Source organism: Lottia gigantea, assembly GCF_000327385.1.
Source record: "Lottia gigantea unplaced genomic scaffold LOTGIsca_5, whole genome shotgun sequence".
Classification (NCBI taxonomy): Eukaryota; Metazoa; Mollusca; class Gastropoda; family Lottiidae; genus Lottia; species Lottia gigantea.
Window position 1 is genome coordinate 374578 of NW_008709715.1, and position 20511 is coordinate 395088.

At 33.9% G+C, this 20511-nt stretch overlaps 2 protein-coding genes across 2 annotated transcripts; one reads left to right on the forward strand and one right to left on the reverse strand.

The window, feature by feature from the left end:
- Window positions 1-5041: 5041 nt before the first annotated feature.
- On the forward strand, window positions 5042-13705 carry LOTGIDRAFT_93568 (hypothetical protein; the record flags this gene model as incomplete). The annotated part of the gene is made up of 5 exons (XM_009061736.1): window positions 5042-5192; window positions 7884-8257; window positions 8548-8749; window positions 9589-9686; window positions 13571-13705. Coding segments are annotated over 5 exons (960 nt in total), but the record flags the coding sequence as incomplete, so codon positions are not given.
- A 2002-nt stretch (window positions 13706-15707) lies between these two features.
- Window positions 15708-20343, reverse strand: LOTGIDRAFT_228905 (hypothetical protein; the record flags this gene model as incomplete). The annotated part of the gene is made up of 1 exon (XM_009061737.1): window positions 15708-20343. One exon carries the CDS (start codon window positions 20341-20343, stop codon window positions 16540-16542), a length of 3804 nt encoding a protein of 1267 aa, XP_009059985.1. The 3' UTR covers window positions 15708-16539.
- Window positions 20344-20511: the final 168 nt, after the last annotated feature.

Below are 20511 nucleotides of genomic sequence, written 5' to 3' on the forward strand. Positions count from 1 at the left end.
TTGTATATAGGCCGAGGTTATATTAATAAAAGTGCTGCATTCAAAGTTTTATACGGCTAATATCATTAATGTGTAGTAAAAAAAAATTGAAATGGGTTGCACACCAATTTTGATGATAGTGGGTAATTGCTGTGGTAATGTAAAAATACTCTTAATGTAATGTATCCATTCAATAACAGTAGAAGATATTTAGAAACCTTATTTTTTTAACGAAAGGGCGGGGGAAGGGGAGTGTGTTATTAGAAATGTCAGATATAGCCGATCAAGAAAGTGATTTTGAAGTCCCGGTTGACTCAAATCCTTTTTAGATTCATATACAGTTGGAAATTGGTAGCCTAGTGTTGAATGGATAATGACATGCAAATCGGACATTATTCTTTGATTTAATATCCCTTTATAAAAAAAATATAACCGATTTGAAAATTTTGAAATTTCAACCACTGAATTCGAAAAAAAAGATGTGACGCAAGTGCCATCCAGATTGGTGAACATTATCATCGTTGATTCTCAATCACATATTCTAAAGTTTTACCATTTAGAAAGGTGTGCATTTATTGATATCCTTTCATTTAAAAAAATGACCATTTTTTAAAAAAAAACATTGGAAATTTAAACCATTGAATTCGGAAAACGAAATGCGTTCAAGTACGGAACCCATGTCACAAAAGTGCTACTTAGTAAATTTAATTGAACTAATATAAGTGAGTGATTATTGATGACCTTCTGGAAGTAGCTGATATTATTATCTTTACAGCCTCCAGCATTTCACTGTCATTTATACTCTATTAGTGTATTTCTAATGGTGATTAAAACGTTTAACTTTCGAGAACTGGAAATGAATGTGTGATACTAACAACTTACATGGTTAAAATTCGAATTCGTTAACGAGTTAACGTGATGACGTGTTAACATGGAAATTCGATATTTCATTCCGTTATGCTAGGTTCCCAATATCACGATTTGCGACACGATTGAAATCGTGGCCTTAATCGTGGACTATTCGTGACTATCTTATCAGATTTGATAGGATTTTTGGGCCAGTAGTGGCAATCGTTTAAAGAATAGAAACTTTTTGAATGGTTCAACAATTTTCTCCGATCAATCGAAATCATCGTATCACATCGTATTGCCATCTATCAAACCAAATACATGCTCTGATGGCAAAAAACATATAGAAATAGAAAGGTTAAGTGTGGCCTGGATGTAACTTGATCATCCAACCCAATAACGACCTTTAAATCTACACGGAACATAGAGATGCTGCTAACAATATTTATATTTTACCAAGTCAGATCTTTTAATAATCATCTTCAGTTGGCCGTCAGAAAACACTTAAAAGTTGTTTTTAAAGTATTAAAACGATGCAATCGAATGCCTTTTTGTCTGATGTTTTTGCTGTTTTATATCTCTCATTCTTTCTGTGCATACATAAACATCTACAAAATAAGTTAAAAGTGAAATGTGTTTTTAATGCTGTTAAAAGCCCAAGTCTGTAAAAAGCATGATGGGAATTTAATGCAATTGAACTTACTCTTTAAGATTTAAGACTATTTAATTCGTAAAGAAAATTGCTTTTACGTTTTCATACTACTATGTGTAAAGATATAATTTACTTTTAAAATAGGCACTTCTATTTCATCGTCGCGTTCAGATGTAAATGCTTTTATAATGTAAATGTTTAAACCTATAAGTAACAAACAATGATTATAAATTGAAATTTTGCAATTTATCAATTCTTAATTTGTACTATTGGCGTATCACGCAAACAAATAATTCACTGTTATGTTTGGGTTATCAGATTCTGGTATACAGAAAAATAACTTCGTAGAAAAAAATACTCTTCATTGCCTGATCTGAATAACTGAATATAAACGGAATAGTCTTGTACGGAACTTCTACTTCTAGCGACACAAGATTCTCTTTATAAGGGGTTCTGTTACACATTGGATTACAGCGTTGGTAACTGATCTTGCTTAGTAATGTCGAACCACTGGTGTTCTTACCTCGTTTGCCATTATTCCAGTCGACCAAGCTGGTAAAAATTGTCACCGAAATCCGAGAAAGATCCATAAAAAGATGTTTGACAGGTTGGGTAGAAAGGATCATTGTGAAGTCCTTCATCATCTTCTACCTTGTTGTTCATTATGAACGAGCAACCACGAACTGCCCGACGAAATACTGCAAATGTCCACAATGTTTTGTTCAAGATATATTAACTCCTACAGACAACATGTACGCGAGATATTAAGTTGCTTCTGAAACAGAAGGATAGTCTTATCTACTTTACGATCAAACAATCAAACAAGATATCAATCAAGCTAGGTATTAAATTTGCTACTACCAGATACACATGGATAATGCATAGTCTTAAAAACGCTTGAATCGACTATACTCGGTTTCAAAGTGTTTCCAATGAAGATAAAAAAAAAATCAAATAAATGTAAATACAGATTACTGATTTCTTATTTAACAACTATTACCAAACTGTATTGATCTGGACTAGCAAACAAAACAGGTCTCCGATCTGTGCACTTAGAAACGCTGAAAGCAGTTCTCTGGACTCTTATAACTGAAACTTGACTGTTCAATTTTCCATTTAAATTGGTATACTTGTATGATTCCTGTATTAATTTATGAAATAACAGGTCACTTTTATATAACATTTGTTTTGATATCAATGTTTCTTTTTCCGTTTCATTTACTGTTTTTCATGGTCAGTTAATCAGGACTCGGTTATATTAAGCCTCGGTTAAATCGTTTATACATCAGTCATTTGAGTTGCAGAAATAGTTTAGGTGAGTCAGATTATTTTTATTTTGAAACAAAATATTTTTGATGAAAGTATCACTTATATAAACTAAGGAGTACTATATATCATACATTTGTGTTCTGTTATTTAATGTGATCTCTACCACTAAATGTCGCTAAAGGATTACTTATTTAGGTAATTGTTATGGTATTCCTTTTAGAATGTATTCTCTTTTTAATAACAAGAGGGGCTAAGATCGACCTTGCGGCTAACAGAATATGAGAAACCGGATTTTGAAACGAACGCTATCATTTACATAGAGAAACTGATCAATCTCGGGAGTGCAATGGTGACTGAAATGTTGCTTAGACCATCAGTTTTGTTTCGACCAACTTGTTGATTGTATTTATTCAGTGTGTCTATATGGGCGTAGGACATGGACCTCTGTTTACACTTTTCAACTTACCTTTGAAATCAGTTCACCACCTCTTCATTGCTCGTTACAAATTGACTAATTAGTTTATGTGTGTTGGGTGGATTGTGAAATCTGGTAGAATAACATAATTAGTGAAATAGATAAATGTTCAACACTTATTCCATGACAAAGAGACATGTGCAACAAGTACTTGTTGTTAAAAGAAGAACGCCTACCAGCTAACATCTTTTGTCCGAATCAATCAAATGAGTGACACACTTCTTACTGCATTGTAATCCTTCTCTGAAGTTTTTCTACTAAATTGACAGCTGATATTGACTATCTATCCACCTTATGGTGCTACTTTAATCTCTTTAAGAATGACATGCATTTTCATCAACAAAAAATAAAAATCTGTTTTAACACGATTAGCTTTGGATGTCAAAGGTCCATTGGCATTTACTTGATGGTCTCATTGACTCATTGAATGGGCTTTAACAATCCTTTACTAAACATCTTGTGGTTTGTAAGGGATTGCAACTGTCCAAAAGGTTACTTCTTTTGCTTGTTTTATTGTGTCTTGTTTAAATAAGAGTTCATATTCTGTCCTCGAGGATTACACATTTAAACTGTTTGTTGTTGTATGGATATTAATCAATTAACAATTAATGAATTTGTAAGTAAGAATGCTATCAGTGAAGCTGGTTTTTGTAGTTTTGATTTCCCTCTCCGTATAATTCAAAAATCTGTTCGATATATCAGACTAAAGGGAATTAGATAGTGAAAAATAGTGAAAAATGCATGCCCGTTTGCGACTTTCTGGCAGTCAAATAGTAGAAGTTGCTCAGTAAGAATGAATGCAGTCGTCAAATCGTTTTAACAGCTAAGATATGTAGAATAGGTATTAAACAGTGTCTGCTTTAGATCGTAACTTGATCAGTTCTCAAAACTTAAATTTCGATGTAATTGAGTACTTTATCATGGTATATATTTTATGGTTAGTACTTAAAGGTCCTCGTAGTACCGAGTTGCACACACGGCTGTAAGTTTCTTCCATGATTCAAAAAACTGTTACTGATTCATTGTATCTGGAAAGTTAGCCATTTTATCAGCAATGAGCAGGTAAATAAATCAATAAACATTAATAAGACGTCAACAAATGTCTTAAAAGAAAATTTACGAGTTATTGCAAAGTTTAAAATAACTATAAATTGACAGGGTTGTTGAAATATGTTTATTTTGGCATAAGTTTACCCGAAATATAATAGCCAATTATGCAAACTTAAAATAATAGCATATGTTAACGATAACCTTGTTTATATTTACAGATTCCAGAAAGTGTATACAGAATTTACACACAGATTTAACAGGAAACGTTACATGATATATTATATCTGCTGTTATCATATACTTTATGTTAATAGTTAGTGTTATGGAATATTTCTTTGTGATTATTATTGTTGCTAGTCGGACCAACACATTTATTCAATTGGAATAGCCCATGTCGAACTGAGTAATCCATGGCTTAGTATCGTTTGCTTGCTCTCTACAGGTGTATAGTGAAACATTGTTCTGGATTATTGTATTATCAGATACAGTAGAATGTGTGTTGAATGTGAACAATATGTGACTACATATGAATCAATGATGATGAATTCCGCTAAAATTTACCAAGACTTCAAGTGACCGCCAACATGACAACGGAATCTCCTGTTACTCTCGGTGTTACTGGACTTCAAGAATTATCGCCGTTTCCATTAAGTGCCAAGCTTGGAACTGGTGGAGAAGGTTCTACTAATCATTCTAATTTGACTACAGGGGAATTAATGTTAAGGATCCTGGGACCACAGACAAAAGATTTCTCATCGTCCGTCCTGTTAACTGTTGTTTATAGCCTCGTTTTTCTCTCAGGATTTATTGGAAATTTGTGCACGTGCGTTGTCATAGCAAAAAATAATTACATGCAGACGACAACAAATTATTATCTGTTTAATTTAGCTGTCTCTGATTTAATGCTGATTATATTTGGTAAGTAGACATTCACAAATTAATGAGCGCCTTTTGTAACCAGTATTGCTGCTCCTGAATCTTACATGACAAATTAGTAGCTCATGTCATGATAACAATCTGTAGCTTTGATTGCAAAACCAATTGCCCGTGTTGCTCTGGAACGGATACTACAATGAATAAGCTGGTGGTGTGTTGTCAATGTCTCACAACAATGCTTATTCATCCAAAATAATTGTCATGAAAATGCGTCCTAACTCAAAAAACTTTTCTTATGTTACAATTGATATGATTAACATTGTAATTATAAACGATGTAATGAATGATAAATGCTTTATTCACTGAATAATATTCCCTCACTAATTGATTAATTGATGTTATCATTGACAAAATTATTCATAATGAAACCTTCTGACGTAATACCTATATAGTTTTGTAAGCATATACTAAAACTAAAATGTTACTTGAATAACAATTTAAACGAGGAACAATCATGAAATAATCACGTTCAGGGCGCTCTAACCCATATTGGTGTCAACTTTAATATGAATAAACATCAAAACACCCGCATAAAATGTATTCTATCAAGATGTAAGTTATTTTGGTGAGCTTATAATTTTCGTCCAAAACCATTTAGTGTCGCTTTTCCATTTCCATCATTTGAGTAGCCCTACAAATCTGCCCTACCCGTCCCTAGACATTTGAAACATCCTATTCGTATATCGCGTCCGAGAAATTGGTAGTACCAGATTTGTTGGGCTATATCATTTATGTAACGTAGGAGATTTTGAAATGCATTTCACATTCAAAATATCTCAACTTTGAAAATAAACCGCTATAGATCCCAAATAGCTCCGAAAAATGAAATTGAGAAAGATCAATATGAGGCGACATAATGAATTTATATGAAGGTTATATAAAGAATTACATACCGAAATACTACCATTACCCTGCAATCCCTTTAAGGAAAAATATGAGCAATGATAAACTTATAGCTCAATTCACATTTCAACATAATTATCCGATTCCCACGGCTAGTATCAGATTCTTATCTTACATAATGATATAATCTCTACCAATTTTATCAGTCATTCGTGACATTTTAAACTCGCAATTTTTTATTATTGGAAGTATTCATAAGAACTGTCAAATCAAAAATAGAGTTTTCCAATTATTACATGCCTGATAACTTCATTTCTGACTGACTACAAAATTGATGCTTGACCTTCTAAAAAAATTCTAGACAAATAAGAATGGTAACTTTCGTGTAGTAAGAGAACATAATTTCTAATGCAAACATAGCTTCAATCCAGTTACAAACATCAGGCTTTTATGATGCGTCGCCATACCAGCTTTTTCCATTCAATTTTCAACAAAGGACGGATGTCGTATTCAACTTTCGGAGCTGATCTGTTAAACCAATAAACGAATAAAACTGACCGATATGCAAATCTAATCGATATAAGATCAACAAATTTGAGGACCAAATTCCTATCGTTAAATTGGAAAAGGGTCTAGTAACGTGTTTTATGTTATTTTCAATATTAGTTCACCCATCAGATGGTAAACCTTAGTGAAGAAGTGGCAAAAATCGATACAACAGCATATATCCCTAAACTGTTGTACAAAATGACAAATACGCAAAAGTTTAATCTCAGTAACCTATCACAAAAGAATTAAGAAGCATCTGACTTTGGCAAAATTAAAGTTATGAAAGGCATTATCTCTTCAAATGTTACCTTCTTTGTGAGCACTAACTCGATCAATTCACTATTCAGATCAGCAGAAAAGCACAGACACCAGATTCTGGTTAAAAAAAACATCATACCTCTATATATTTATATATTTAGATACTATAAGAAGTATGTTTTTTTTTACCAGAATCTTGTGCCTGTGCAGAAAAGACCCACTTGCTAGAGAGTGGGAAGTGCAATCTATAGGTATTGTTGATAATTTAATACCATTCAGTTTTGGTTATTGGCGTATTCTGATAAAAGTCAAAGATCTCAAAATTAAAACCTTTCTGTACTGAAAAAACATTTCATTTCTTATTATACCAAATTCGAATTGAAATGCATGAATGTATAACTACTAAGTCTATAGATTTGATGTAAATAAGCATACGAATTTCCAGACAAAAGCGTATTTGAAATATTAGACTTTGGATTGAAATCTTTTTCGGATTTTTTACTCTTAGATAACACAGACTTAATTTTACATTTGAGACTAAAAAATCCAATACTTCTTGTAACTCATTACAAAAAATTTCATCAAATCAAAGTGTATAAGCCTAAGATAAAATGTATAGAAGTCGGAAAACGAAATTTGATTGCTATGTTCAAGTATGTGTTTTGAAATCTATATAGCCGAAACCGATGATAAGCATCATCCAAATGTTCTATACAATCCTAATACCATTGGCGAGCTTGACAATTTGTGTTGTATAGAAAATTGAATGAGTCAATAAGGTTTATAAAGCCTTAAACGAAGTATCTTGTATTGGGAGAAATGAATTAATTTTCCAGTATAAAAGATCGTAAAAAGCGATCCGGGTCGGCTGATTTTTCCGAATTTATTATGCCAAAGTTTGATTAGGTTTGTCAACTCGGCTACCCTTTCGGGAGTCCATGTAGCTCAAATGATTCTCAGGCATATGTATTTATAGTATTTATGAATTTTTTTTGTGATAATGGTATTCTTTTATTTTAACAGGTTTACCTCCAGAATTATATTCAGTTTGGGAATCGTACCCATGGAGATTTGGAGAGGTTTTCTGTATCATCCGACACACTGTTATGGAAATGACATCGTATGCCTCAGTGTTGACTATTACCGCATTCACAGTAGAACGTTACGTCGCTATTTGCCGACCGTTACTGGCACATAAAATAGCCAGTTTGTCTCGAGCTGTGAAAATTATAATCGTGGTGTGGTTAGTGGCTGTTTTAGCTGCTTTACCATATGGTCTTCATACTCGTCAGTTTTATGCTATTATCAATCCCGATACCAATAAACCCATTCCAGATTCCTTAGTTTGTAATATTCCAGAAGAATGGCGAGATGTACCGATGAAGTACATTTTTCAGGTACGTCCCGTTGTTGCTTTAAAACCGTTGAAATATTTTATACATGTAGTTGGCATTGAGTACGCTGTATCTAAAACCGCACACTATCAATTATTGTTTGATGTCAATTTTGCTGATGATGCCGTCACCGACTATGAAAATGCATATTCAAAACAGTATGATATATCCCATCAACAATCTGTATACTATTCTTCGTATCTTTACTGCAGGTTCCAATCCCAAAATAAGATAGCTCTATTTCTGTTTAGTCAAGAAACTCATTTAATTATTGGTTTGTTATCTTATTTCAGGTTTCCACGTTTGTGTTTTTTCTAACTCCAGTGACAATTATTATTTGTTTGTATATACTTATCGCCCTGGCACTTAGAAAATCTTTCTTATCTCGAGGCCTTTCTGAAGAATCCCATTATGGCAGCCAAAATAAACATAAAAACAAAAACCAATCAAGTAATGTTCCTAAACAGCCGAGAAGAGTTGTAATGAGAATTTTAGGTAAGTGTGTACTTGTCTTTTTTAATTAGGCTAACCACTGGAAACTAAATTGCAAAAGAAATAGAATGTTATATAAAGGTATCCAATATATCCAATATATTTGCTTGATAAACTTTTACGATATCAGTATATTTTTCTGCGCATTTAGTTGAAAACTGAAGAAGCCAGTGAAGTAGATCATATCACAGTTATCTCCAATTACAAACTTTCGTTCTGGAATATATCTGAGCAAAAATACAGATAAATGTGGTGTTACATGGCTTATTTTCCTGCATCAATTTGCCTATAAGTCAGAGAAAAATGTGACAGTTACAGTTCTTGAAATAATCTTTTGTTATTCCAATGTAATTTTGTTGCTGAAATTAGGTTTGTAATGCATCGAGCTCTTAAAACCTCAATCGAGAAAAGTTAATCTAAAATATTATTGATATCTTGCTTCATAACACCATGGAATATTAAATAACCTTCAGTGATAGATTATTTGAATCTAAAACAGGACTAAATTATATAGATTTTTGCTCTTTGAAATCAATTTCTGCTATCTAAATTAGTCTGATTAGATCATTTTGTCAAAACGTATTCATTAAAGGTATAATACCTCTTAGGGTGAACAAAAAAAATGAAATATTTAAACTTGGTCAAACAGAGTATAATATATCTATCAGTGGACTTGCCTGGTGTCAGAAGTATACGACAAAGTCCCTCTATAATCCAATAAATCCATAAAACGGATCCAACCGATGAATATTTACTCTTATTGCCCAAGTTTGATACTTTTATTTTATGTCCATCCTAAGATGTGGCATTCCTTTAAAGTAAAATAATTTGTTTCATTTCAGTTGCTGTCGCGGTAGCATTTATCATTTGCTGGGCACCATTCCATGCTCAGAGGTTGATGGTGTTATATGTTCCTAAGTGGACAGTCGAGCTGATGGATGTTCAAAGTCATCTTTTCTATATCTCAGGTGTGTAGATCATTTCAGTTCTGCTTCAATCACATTTCTGCCCTCTCCAGCGCTGGGATTTTGTGACGCGGATATTCCTCGAAGCATAAGACTAGTTTATCAGGTTCACTGAAATTAAAATTAGAACACGCCAATTTATTGATGTTCCGAATTGACCCCATTGAATATGATTGGTTAAAGCAGAGGTCAACGCAGGTTAGGTCAAAGTTATTGGGACGAACATTCAAGAAGCCCGTCTTCAGACCCTTACTTATAAAAAACAGAACGAACGTTTAGTCTAATTTTATCTAACTTAAATCATTTGAAATTAAGGTTGATCAAATTATTGGTCTGAGATAATCTTAGAATCATATTTAAACATCTTAAGGGCAACCTAAAATTAATATCAGTGAGATACAGTTGTTTATCTTGTATGGAATAGACAGAGACATTCCACTATACGTCTTTCTCATTTACAAGTTTGTTATGAACCTCAAAATGACAATTTGATTGTAAAAAAAATTCCTAACAGTATCGTTATGACTCAAAATACCGCGCCCGTAAAAATACTTCCTTAGATAAAATCATTAACATAATTCACAAGACTCACCAAGGTATATCACAACGTTACGACGCTTTCACCTTGAAAGTGGTATACGAGTACCTGCTTGAAGGAAGAAGCATCCCGTCAGTTCTACTGTATCTTCATAATGGTCGAGGTATTACGTCTTCATCTCATACATTGATTGCTATGGACAATTTTCTTGCAACTTCCGGAGAAATTTGCGAATACAGCCAATCTGAACCCGCAATAGAAAGACTTTCCAAGGCTCTGATTGGCAATATTCGCTGGCGTAAAATCTAAACAAATCGCTTACCATGAAACTGTCAAGTGGGCCATTATAGTCTTAAATAAGATAAAGACGCAATTCCATGACCATGACCATAGTGGATGGTTCTGCTGATAAACACCTATTATTGCCCGCGTAATGGTTATTCATATTCACAGTGATATCTGGTCAGTGCAGTAACTTATCGTTAGTTCCGGCTTTTAGCTTTGCTATCAGTATTGACTTATCTGACCATTATTCCGTTCTTCCTATTAACGCCATTTACGAACAAAACATATGAAAATGTGTTACATTCCATTTACGGAGATATTACAAATACTTTACAAAAGACATTGCGAGAAGAGCTGTATAGTTTACAAATACATGTAATTCCCACAACGCGAAATATATAAGAAAGATTCTCTTTTCCGGAGAATTTCCATTTCAGTACAATCACCAGAACTATGATGAATTGTGCGTAATAATAGTACGTCTACTGTCGTATTAACATAAAGTATCATGTTGTATAATATTACAGGAAAGAAAGATTGTCCGGAGAATAGCACTTGAAATAAATCATCTGTTCATTATGATGAATGATGTTTAATATTAGAATTTCAACTGCATAACAATATTCTTGGGTGGCCTCTTGAGTTCATGTCATAGTGCATTAAGACAAACGACATTTCAAGGAGAATATAAATACAATCGCTACTATTTTCCATAATGATAAACGTAAAACTCCATTCATTTCATTTTATGTGTATTTCCATAATGATAAGACTGACCGAATACCAGTTTGTTAATTGCACCTATTGAGTTCCCGATATACTTCTTCGTCGGTTGAATTTCAGTAATAAACGCTAGGTTACATAATGAATTTTACGAACTAAGCTGATATTGTAGTGTACAAAATCGTGTCATTACATGCTATGTTTAAAGGTAGTTCATTTTTTGAAAAACGAATAAACAATATAATCTAACTACCTTATAATCGCCAGTTTCTTGTTTCTACAAAGTTCACAATGTTCTTGAGAAACAGCGGCGAGGGCAATAGAACGGAAGATCGATTAAAAAGCCTTTGAAATTTAGTCAGTTGCCCTACAGACATAACAGTTCCATTTTTATAATCAGATTAGAGTTTAGCTCATTCTCATGACTTACACAATTGATGACTTGATCAGAAAATTCTACAGCTCGTCTATTTCCTTCTCTTAAATTGCCACCCTTTTTTCTAAACTAATAGAGGAAATTAATGGCACTATACTCGATCATGACAGAAAAACAAAGACATCATTTTTTACTTGGCTATCAATCAGAATATGTCAGTAAAATAGACATAAGTTATTATCTGAAGTATTCAGTAAAGACGATTAATTGATGAAAGGTAGCTTAAGAAGTACTTCAGTCATTACTATGGTAATTAGAGATGTGATATTTATTAGATTGTACTCATAGACCTGTGGTGGAATGAAGTTAACCTTTTCTTAAATTGATCATGAAATGAATGTTTGTATTATTGTTGTGGCTAAACTTAGCAACTATGATAAAATTATCCATGCAGATACACGTCAATACATATTTTAAGATATTATGTATTAACAAAACTTGACCGTTTTTCTTTAAGGGGATTGTAAAGAGGTTTTCTTAATTCTTTATGTACATCGTCGCTAATAGTGTGATAAAGCATATTTTGCGATTAGTGACGTCATCAAACACTTAGTTTAAATAGAATTGCAGGAACCACAGACGTCCAATTGAAATTGAAATGGTGCAAATTGACACTATCAGTGTCCAAGAGACACATGAAAATTTTTAGAATACCTTTCTACTATACGTTTAAGACGATAACTAGTTTTGGTAATAATTACTTCTATCCGCCATGTAATTAGGTACTAATATTCATGCCCATGTTCGAATTCTTGAAAAGTTTAGTCTCTTTATATGAAGTAAAAGTATCAGGTTTAATAAAGGACAAGAAGTGGTAAATTAAAGTCTGACCAAGAGAAAGAAACTGTGGTTTCTAACGACAGCAAAACTCGGGGGAGTAGGCAAAATTGATTAATCTATTCATGTCCGTGTTCAGTAAAATAGACAAAATGATTATGGCGAGAAAAGGCTAATTTACTGATTTATTTTGGTTGACATTGATAGTCTGGTGCTGTAACTGGGTTGAGATCTTCTAAGCGAAAATACATTCTATAATTGGAAAGCAAAAGCATTTGAAATGTTGATGTATTGTGAAATATAAAGTCATAACCATATTCTTTCTTTGATCTTTTATTTACATACCGGTCTTCCATTTCATTGACTTCAGTCATAAAACATTTCCGTTAGAAAACGATATCGATGTAGTGATTTTGATTTCCTTTGAAAATTCAATTCCAAAGACCTTGCATGACAAGAGTGTTCGAAGTCATCGTGTAATCACATTAAGTGAATCGTATAACTTCATTAAACACTACCACTGTGTAGATTGGCAGTTCAATCATTCTTTGCCCAATTGAAACACTTTTTAGCTCATAAAACATAGGAAACATTCGAGGTCAAAGCGAGCTGTTGCACTCAAACAGGAGTAACGCTCAATCATAGAGGCGTAAATAAATTACATACAGTTGTTGCACGGGATACGACCTTTTAAATCATTTTTATTTGCTGTTAGCAAATTGTTTAGACATAATAGCTGCTTATGGTTCGTCATTCCAATGTCTCTTTGACAACACTAAGCACATTTCTTGTATATTTGATGGGATAAATATAATGTCACTTTTCTATAGCAAAACATAAATTAACAACGCAGACTAGAACTTGTTGTTCACACGCTAAGACATATTGTTTTCTGTCTTTCTGTACCCTGATAGGTTGTATTCGCAAGCGTACAAACCAATCAAAACACGAACTTCCGCGATACGAGAAAAGTGACTTGACGAACTCATAATACCTTAATTAACATTGTTAAGAATTATGTGCTAAAAATGTGCATTATACATCTACTGTATTCCACGGCCCGCCTTTCTCTTTCTCGGGCCTTTCTAATTCGGTAAAAGCTCGTCCTCGTCATTATACTATACTTAAATTATTTTCTGTGTATTTCAGGTGTGCTGTATTTCATCAGTTCTACAGTTAATCCAATATTGTATAATGTGATCTCGAAACGCTATAGATTGGCCTTTAAAGAGACCCTTTGTTGTTGTCTGAATAAATCCGCACAACAAACGAAAGATCGGAAGATAACTTCAGAAATATCTCATAAACTTCAGAATGGTAATCATGTGTCTTTTAGTAGAGCTCATACGAAACATACAGATTCCAACTATCAACGTGTTCATTTGTTGGATTCGCCTGCAAGTCCTAATTTAAGGAAACCGATATTAAAGAATGGTCCTTCAATTGATAGTCAAACATGTGATACACCTTTAATGACTCCCAAAACACCACTGACTGCAGATAGTACTGTAAGCAATATTATGTATAGATATGGTGAGGCCGAATTAAACGGTCACATTGGCAATCAAGTGGTCAACAGTGGCAGTGCTACGCCTGTATAGTATAATGAAAGATGAATATACATTGTATAGTAGAAATGTATATTATATAGTAAAAATGTATCATTAATCAGTAATGATACATCGAAGTAAAAGAACATAATCAAAGGGAGTCAACATAGAATATTTTATTTCATTGTGATATAGACATGATTGTGTATAGTGATGCTGATAGTTTTGGCAAAAATTCTTTCTTGGATAATTTTTGGTGTTGTTCATTCCTACTTAATGGCTACCACTCCGTTGATGATATATTAACTTAAACAATGGGAATATATTTTAAAGTCAAACCTGAAAGTATTTTCAATTTGAGCCTTGTCGAAAATATGTATTTGGATTTATATTAAAGATCTACACAATATTATGTATTCGTCATATCGTCTATCAGATATATATTTCCAATTAAACAGTTAAACAGTACCAATGGTACAAGTGAGGGAGAAAGAACATGATATCCAATCTTAAAGGGACAGAGGCAGCATATCCGGGGGTTGATTTGGACCTTTAATATATATAAATACTCTTCAGAACTACTAAAACTGCACGAAAATCTAATAATTCCTTCAAATAGACCCAAAACAAAGGTCGGCATTTTTTTGACCAATCATACTGTGTCTTTATTCTCATAAACTTGTTTTTCCTTTGCTTAGCTAGTAATAGCGTTCACAGCTCACAGTCGAAATTTGAGCCTTCAAATACACGTGTATCTAGAATTATCCACGTTTGAAAGGCCGTCTTTTTAGACATTGCCATATATACATAGAAAAGACATCTATAAAAATAGGAATATTTTTTAAGGAATCGTGCGACTTCTGAAAACTATTCTATATCACGTCGAGGAACAAGTTGGGCCATTTGTCGGGATTGCAAAGGGGCAAATATCTCAATCTAAGAAACCAGCCAGTTCGGCTTGAAGTTAAGCCAATGACACTAACGAATACAATGGACACAACTCTCTCCTTGTGAGATTATTTGTTATTTTGAAGTCATTTTCAGTTATTGCATGAAATATCAAAAGAAATCGACCTATCCATAGCTCACTAAAATATCCCCCTTTTTCACAAAAAGGTTTATTGATCTGGCGAATGTTGTTATTTGTTCCTTTGGTATAATATGCTTTGGTGTACATACATGTATTTGATAACCAATTTCATGAAATACCATTATACTATATCATATCGATGTATAGTATTTAAGATCAAAACATTCTACAGAGTTAAATCAAGGAGAACGTGGTTTTATGGAGCTGATTTTTTCATAAACGTTGTTTTCAAAGATCTTTACTGATAGTATAATATTCACAAACCGTTAAGTGATTTTTCCAGGAGAACAATGTTGAAAGATAGGTTGATAACACATTAATCATTACGTAAATCATTAGTCAGAATACTTTAATACTGGTGAAATATGACAGTGTTCATAGCAACATAAAAACAAAAATCACGTTCAACAATTAAACAAGCGATAACTTAATTATGAATAAATAGTCGTAACTAAAACCTTTATAGTTCAATAATGTTTTTCTGAATATCAGTGTAGTAGACGACAGCCACGCGGTATCTGTGATGAACTGTCTATCACATCCATACGCCAATGTGGACATGCCAATTCAAGGGAAATAACTAAAAAAATAGTATGAATATGGAACTCGTTTCATCAAGAAAATATGATAACGACTGGTAGCTCGAAAGGCTTTATACCCACAAATCAGTTAATTCCATGCTAGCTTTAATATTTTCAAAATGCGACTCTCAAATTATTTAACCATCGCCACATAGGCTTAGACATTGTCAATAAAGCAAAGTTGTGTCAAAATCAGAATGTATGTGACTGGCGGGCGGATGGACGGACTAATAGACATGTGTGAAGACAATATAATGGCCACATTTCTTACGGGGATACTGCTCCGAAATAATCAAACGAACATCTTCTATTTTTTTTATGAAACGACAGCCTAAACAAATAACTTCCTACAACATCCGGAAGACAATTCTTATGCACACTGTATAGATTTTGTGTAATAGAGTTCTGTTAAATCCTTGCCGACTAATATCAATATTGCTTTACTACAACATAGTTACAATTTTTAAATTTTGAGAAAAGGACATGACATTCAAAGAAGTAAATTAATAGGAGCGTGAAATATTAGACAAATATACCTTTAGTATTTTATAAATATATCCAATTTAAATTGAACAAGATAACCCCCCTCCCCTGTCAGCTATGTTTTCAAATAAGAACAGTAACTAGTGGCGACCAGAGTTGGCGGATGAGGTATAGAAGTAGCATTTGGACCTCTGGGAAAATAGTTCGCAACCACTATTACACCTCCATTTAGAGCTATTTGTCAAAATGGACCAAATTATATTCACTTTTCAAAGGTTGTGGGAGATAGACCTTCCATGAAGATGTTGGAATTTCATGTGGGCGTTTAATAAAATGATATGATGTGGCCAATTGAAAGGATTAAATCAAGATCGACTACGACAGTTCCCAGATCTGTTTCGATCTCGATTTGACCGATCTCTTGAATTTCGCCACCTTGGTTCATCTTTATGTCTTAACCGTTCATTGTCTCTATCACGATCTCTGGGAGAGTCTGTAAGCGGTTTCCTCATAGGTTTGGAATCAGATTTGTGGTCACTTTTAATATTATCATTATCATAAAGTCTACGCCGCCCATTAGAGCGCGGGAGTCTTGGTGAAGGTGAGCGTCTTTTTTTTCTTTTATTGTTAGCATCAGACGCACGTCTTTCAGTTCTATCACGTACGCCCAATCTATCGTGTAAAGTATTAGTACGTATTCTAGGCGAAGATCTCGTTTTAACTGAGCACATTTGTTTTTTCTTTGGAGTCACTAATCTTTTAGATGGTTTTTCTGAAAGAGAGTTTTCAGCGTCCGAACATTTAAATAACTCATCATTTTCATCCACCTTTGTATCAATAACAAAATAAACAGAATCGGTATTGACGGATAACTGTTTCTGATTGTCATTAACAATTAAACTATCTTGGGTAATTTCTCCGTCTTCTTTCTCGGAAATAGGTTCTGGAGTATCCTCAACGGTGTCGTTTTCTACTGATTGGAAGATTTTAAAGTCTTCTATATTAGGACTCCTCTTCACTTCCTGCGGTAATTGTATCTCTGCTGGTGGTTGATCTGAGTGTGTTTTCAATCCATCTGTGATTATTGACTTTTCTATTTCAAATTCGGGACTGGTAGGTGTGTCAGAGCTGGCCATGGGAATGGGACTTTCGGTCAACGATGCCTTTGAGGTGTCACGCTTTTCTATGGAAGGACTGTTAACTGGTGTCAGAAAAGAGCTGTTGGATTCGTTATTTTTCAGGCGGTTATCAAATTTCACCATATTTGAGTCAATAACGTCATTACTTTTTAACTCGGGTAGACAGGTTTTAAAAGATTTTCCGTGTGACCTAGTTTTCCTAAAACATGGTGTGGATGACAAGACCTCTGGCGAAGCATTACTGTTGTTCTCATTCTTGGATGATAGCGCCTTATTTTCAAAAGGAACATCATGACCAGACAAATGGAGATCAAGAGTGGCCAAATTGACAAGTGCTAATAACTTACTATCACAGTTTACATTTTCTGGGGAAACAAACTTCGGAACAGGACTTATTCTGTTCCAAGGGGAACGTATGTCTTGTTTCATTGGCGTTTTCATATTTTTTACCACGTGGTTTGGCGTTTGAACATTTTGAGGTAGAATGTTTGAATGATGTTTACTGGCATCTTCTGAATCAGATGACATATCTAAATCTGTTTTTAACACTTCTGTAGCATTTTGATTTATGTCCATGTTATTGTCATAGTGAAGATCAGTCTCTATGTCCATATCATCTTCAGAAGATTCTGACAAGGTTTCGTCAGTATCCGAAATATTACATGAAACCAGAGTCTCGTGTTTAGTAAAAGAGTTACGGACATTGTTTGTGTTATAGCTAGATGACACAGAGGAATCGGTGGAATGAACTGAAAAGCTGGAGTTATTGGAGCTATTTGAGTCCTCGGTAGTGTTCATTGATACTTTGGTCATATTTTTGCTATTACAGGTTTGTAAAGCACTATGTACAGAGGAACTGTCGGCATCTCCTCGTATTGGAACAGTTTTTGATACACTTTTACCTATATTGGAGGTTTTTACTGGACTAAGTGGACTCAGTGGGCAGTCAACATCCTTTGAAACATTCTCAGAAGATTTATTTGTTGATTGAGATTTGTCAGGTCTATTATCAGATTGATTGCCTACAACATTCCCAGATTCACTGAAAGTGCTCTTAGATTCATTTACTAGGGCTCGGGATATGTCTGTTGCAACATCACTTGATGATGGAATGATTATTGGATTGTCATTTGTACCTGCTTCCAATATTTGTTGACCGTCAGACTCCTGGCTTGTGAATACGTTTTCAGTTTTAAATATTACTTTAGATTGAAGTGATTGTATGGCTGCTGACTTCATCATCTGGATTTCTTCTTCCATCTTTTTCAGTCTCTTGAGGAACTCTGTTTCATTACTGGAGCCAGCGAGGTTGGTCATGAACATACCTGAAAAGGCATTTAGTCCTGAAGATGTGGGTGGAGCTGGTTCAGAATTAGGTTCTGATTTTACTTCAATGGCTTCTGTTGACTGGAATTGGTTTGAAATTCCACTGCTCTCATTTGGTTTTGTTACTGATTCAAGAGTAGTCAATTCAATAGAATGTGATTCATCTTTGACAACTGAAGTATCAACTAATGGTAGATGTGATCTTGGTGATGGTAGTGAGTCAGTTTCAACAGTATCAGATTTTCTCTCAGAATGCTCTAATTCTTTATTGGTTATATTCTCAGTAACAAACTCATGTCTCAAATCATTACTAATGGCAGATTTTTCTTTTGATTTTGCTGATTTTTGTGTCAATGGCTTTGTCTTACTTACACTTTTTTCACCCTTATTACTTTTTAATGATGAAAGTTTCTTTGTTGACGTTTTCTTGGTGGTCTTTTTCATATCAGTACTGGTACATTGCATTTCTCTGTCTTCATTCTTGCTAATGATTGTTTTTTGTTGTTTGGTGTCTTTAGAAGCTATATCAGATCTAGATGTCTTCACTGCAGTTTCTCTTTCTTGCCTTTTGTGAGGTAAATCTAATCTTATTTTCACCCCATCATTGTCTGTTATGTCAGCCATGGTTCCTGACTCTTTTTCACTATCTTTACTTTTAGAACTTGTTTTCTTCTTGTGATCTTTGTGTGTTTCTCCAAATGATGCTGATTTATTGACTTTTTTATTTCGATCCTTTAACATTAAGTCTATAGCAGCTGCTTCATTCACCCTAGTATAAGGAACCAATTTCGGAGTTTTGGGAGCAATATTCGTATCAGAGATATTGTCTCTAGTAATCTTTGTTCTGGGATCAGATAACGGCACATCTTGAATACCAAAAACTCTGGTTTGTTCCTGATACTTACAGGAAAGTAGATTTTTGTCTGAAAATGTTAATTGTTGGGGAATTTTCCATGTAAAATATGATATTGTGTTATGTTTAGGTTCTTCATAATTGTTTTCAACTGGGGATCTATGAGTAACATTTTGAGTTTGTACATTCAAAGCTACAGACTTGCTCAGATCCAAAATTCTGTTAACAACAGATTGAGTTTGTACTAAATTCAGGTCACTGTCTGTCAAAATATTTGACACTGAGTCTGGTGCCACATTCTCAGATACATTAGGACTTCTATTAGCACTCTTCTGAGACTCAGAATCTAAAAGATTTTTGTTTTCACACTTTTTCTTTTTGGGCACAGATTTAGGAGGTGACATCAGTTCTCTTTCATTTGGGTCTTTCACATGTTTTAAAACACAAGGCTCCATGTCATTCACTTTCTGAACTCTATTGGTTGATGTTTCAAGAGTTTCATTTGGGTCACTATCACTGAGCATATCCACACAGTATTGCAGTTTGGATGCAAAATCTGAATCACTTTCAGTAGATGTTTGTTTCTTTTTACTTTGAAATGTTTTGGGAACCTTTTCTGTATTTCCGTTTAGATCGTGATTCAGATTTACCATTTCTGATTGAGATACCTTGCACTTAGCATTGATTGCTTTTGCATTTACTCGAGAATTATAGGGCGAAATTTTGAGCTCAGAGGCAGAATTCAAATCCACGATAAGTTTCTCTGTTTCATCACTACTTTCAGCTGACAAACTACTGTCAAGAACTTTATTATCAATATCACCTTCAATGGACGACCTCCTTTTCGACATTTTGGGAATGACAAATTTAGAATGGTTTTCATTGGCCTTGTTTGACAACTTATTCACAACATCCATAATACTACATTTTGAAGTCTGCTTCAGTGAGGTAGATTTTTGCAATTTCATTTCCTTCTCTGATAATGTTGCATTTCCATCACTGTCAACTGCTTTGTATGG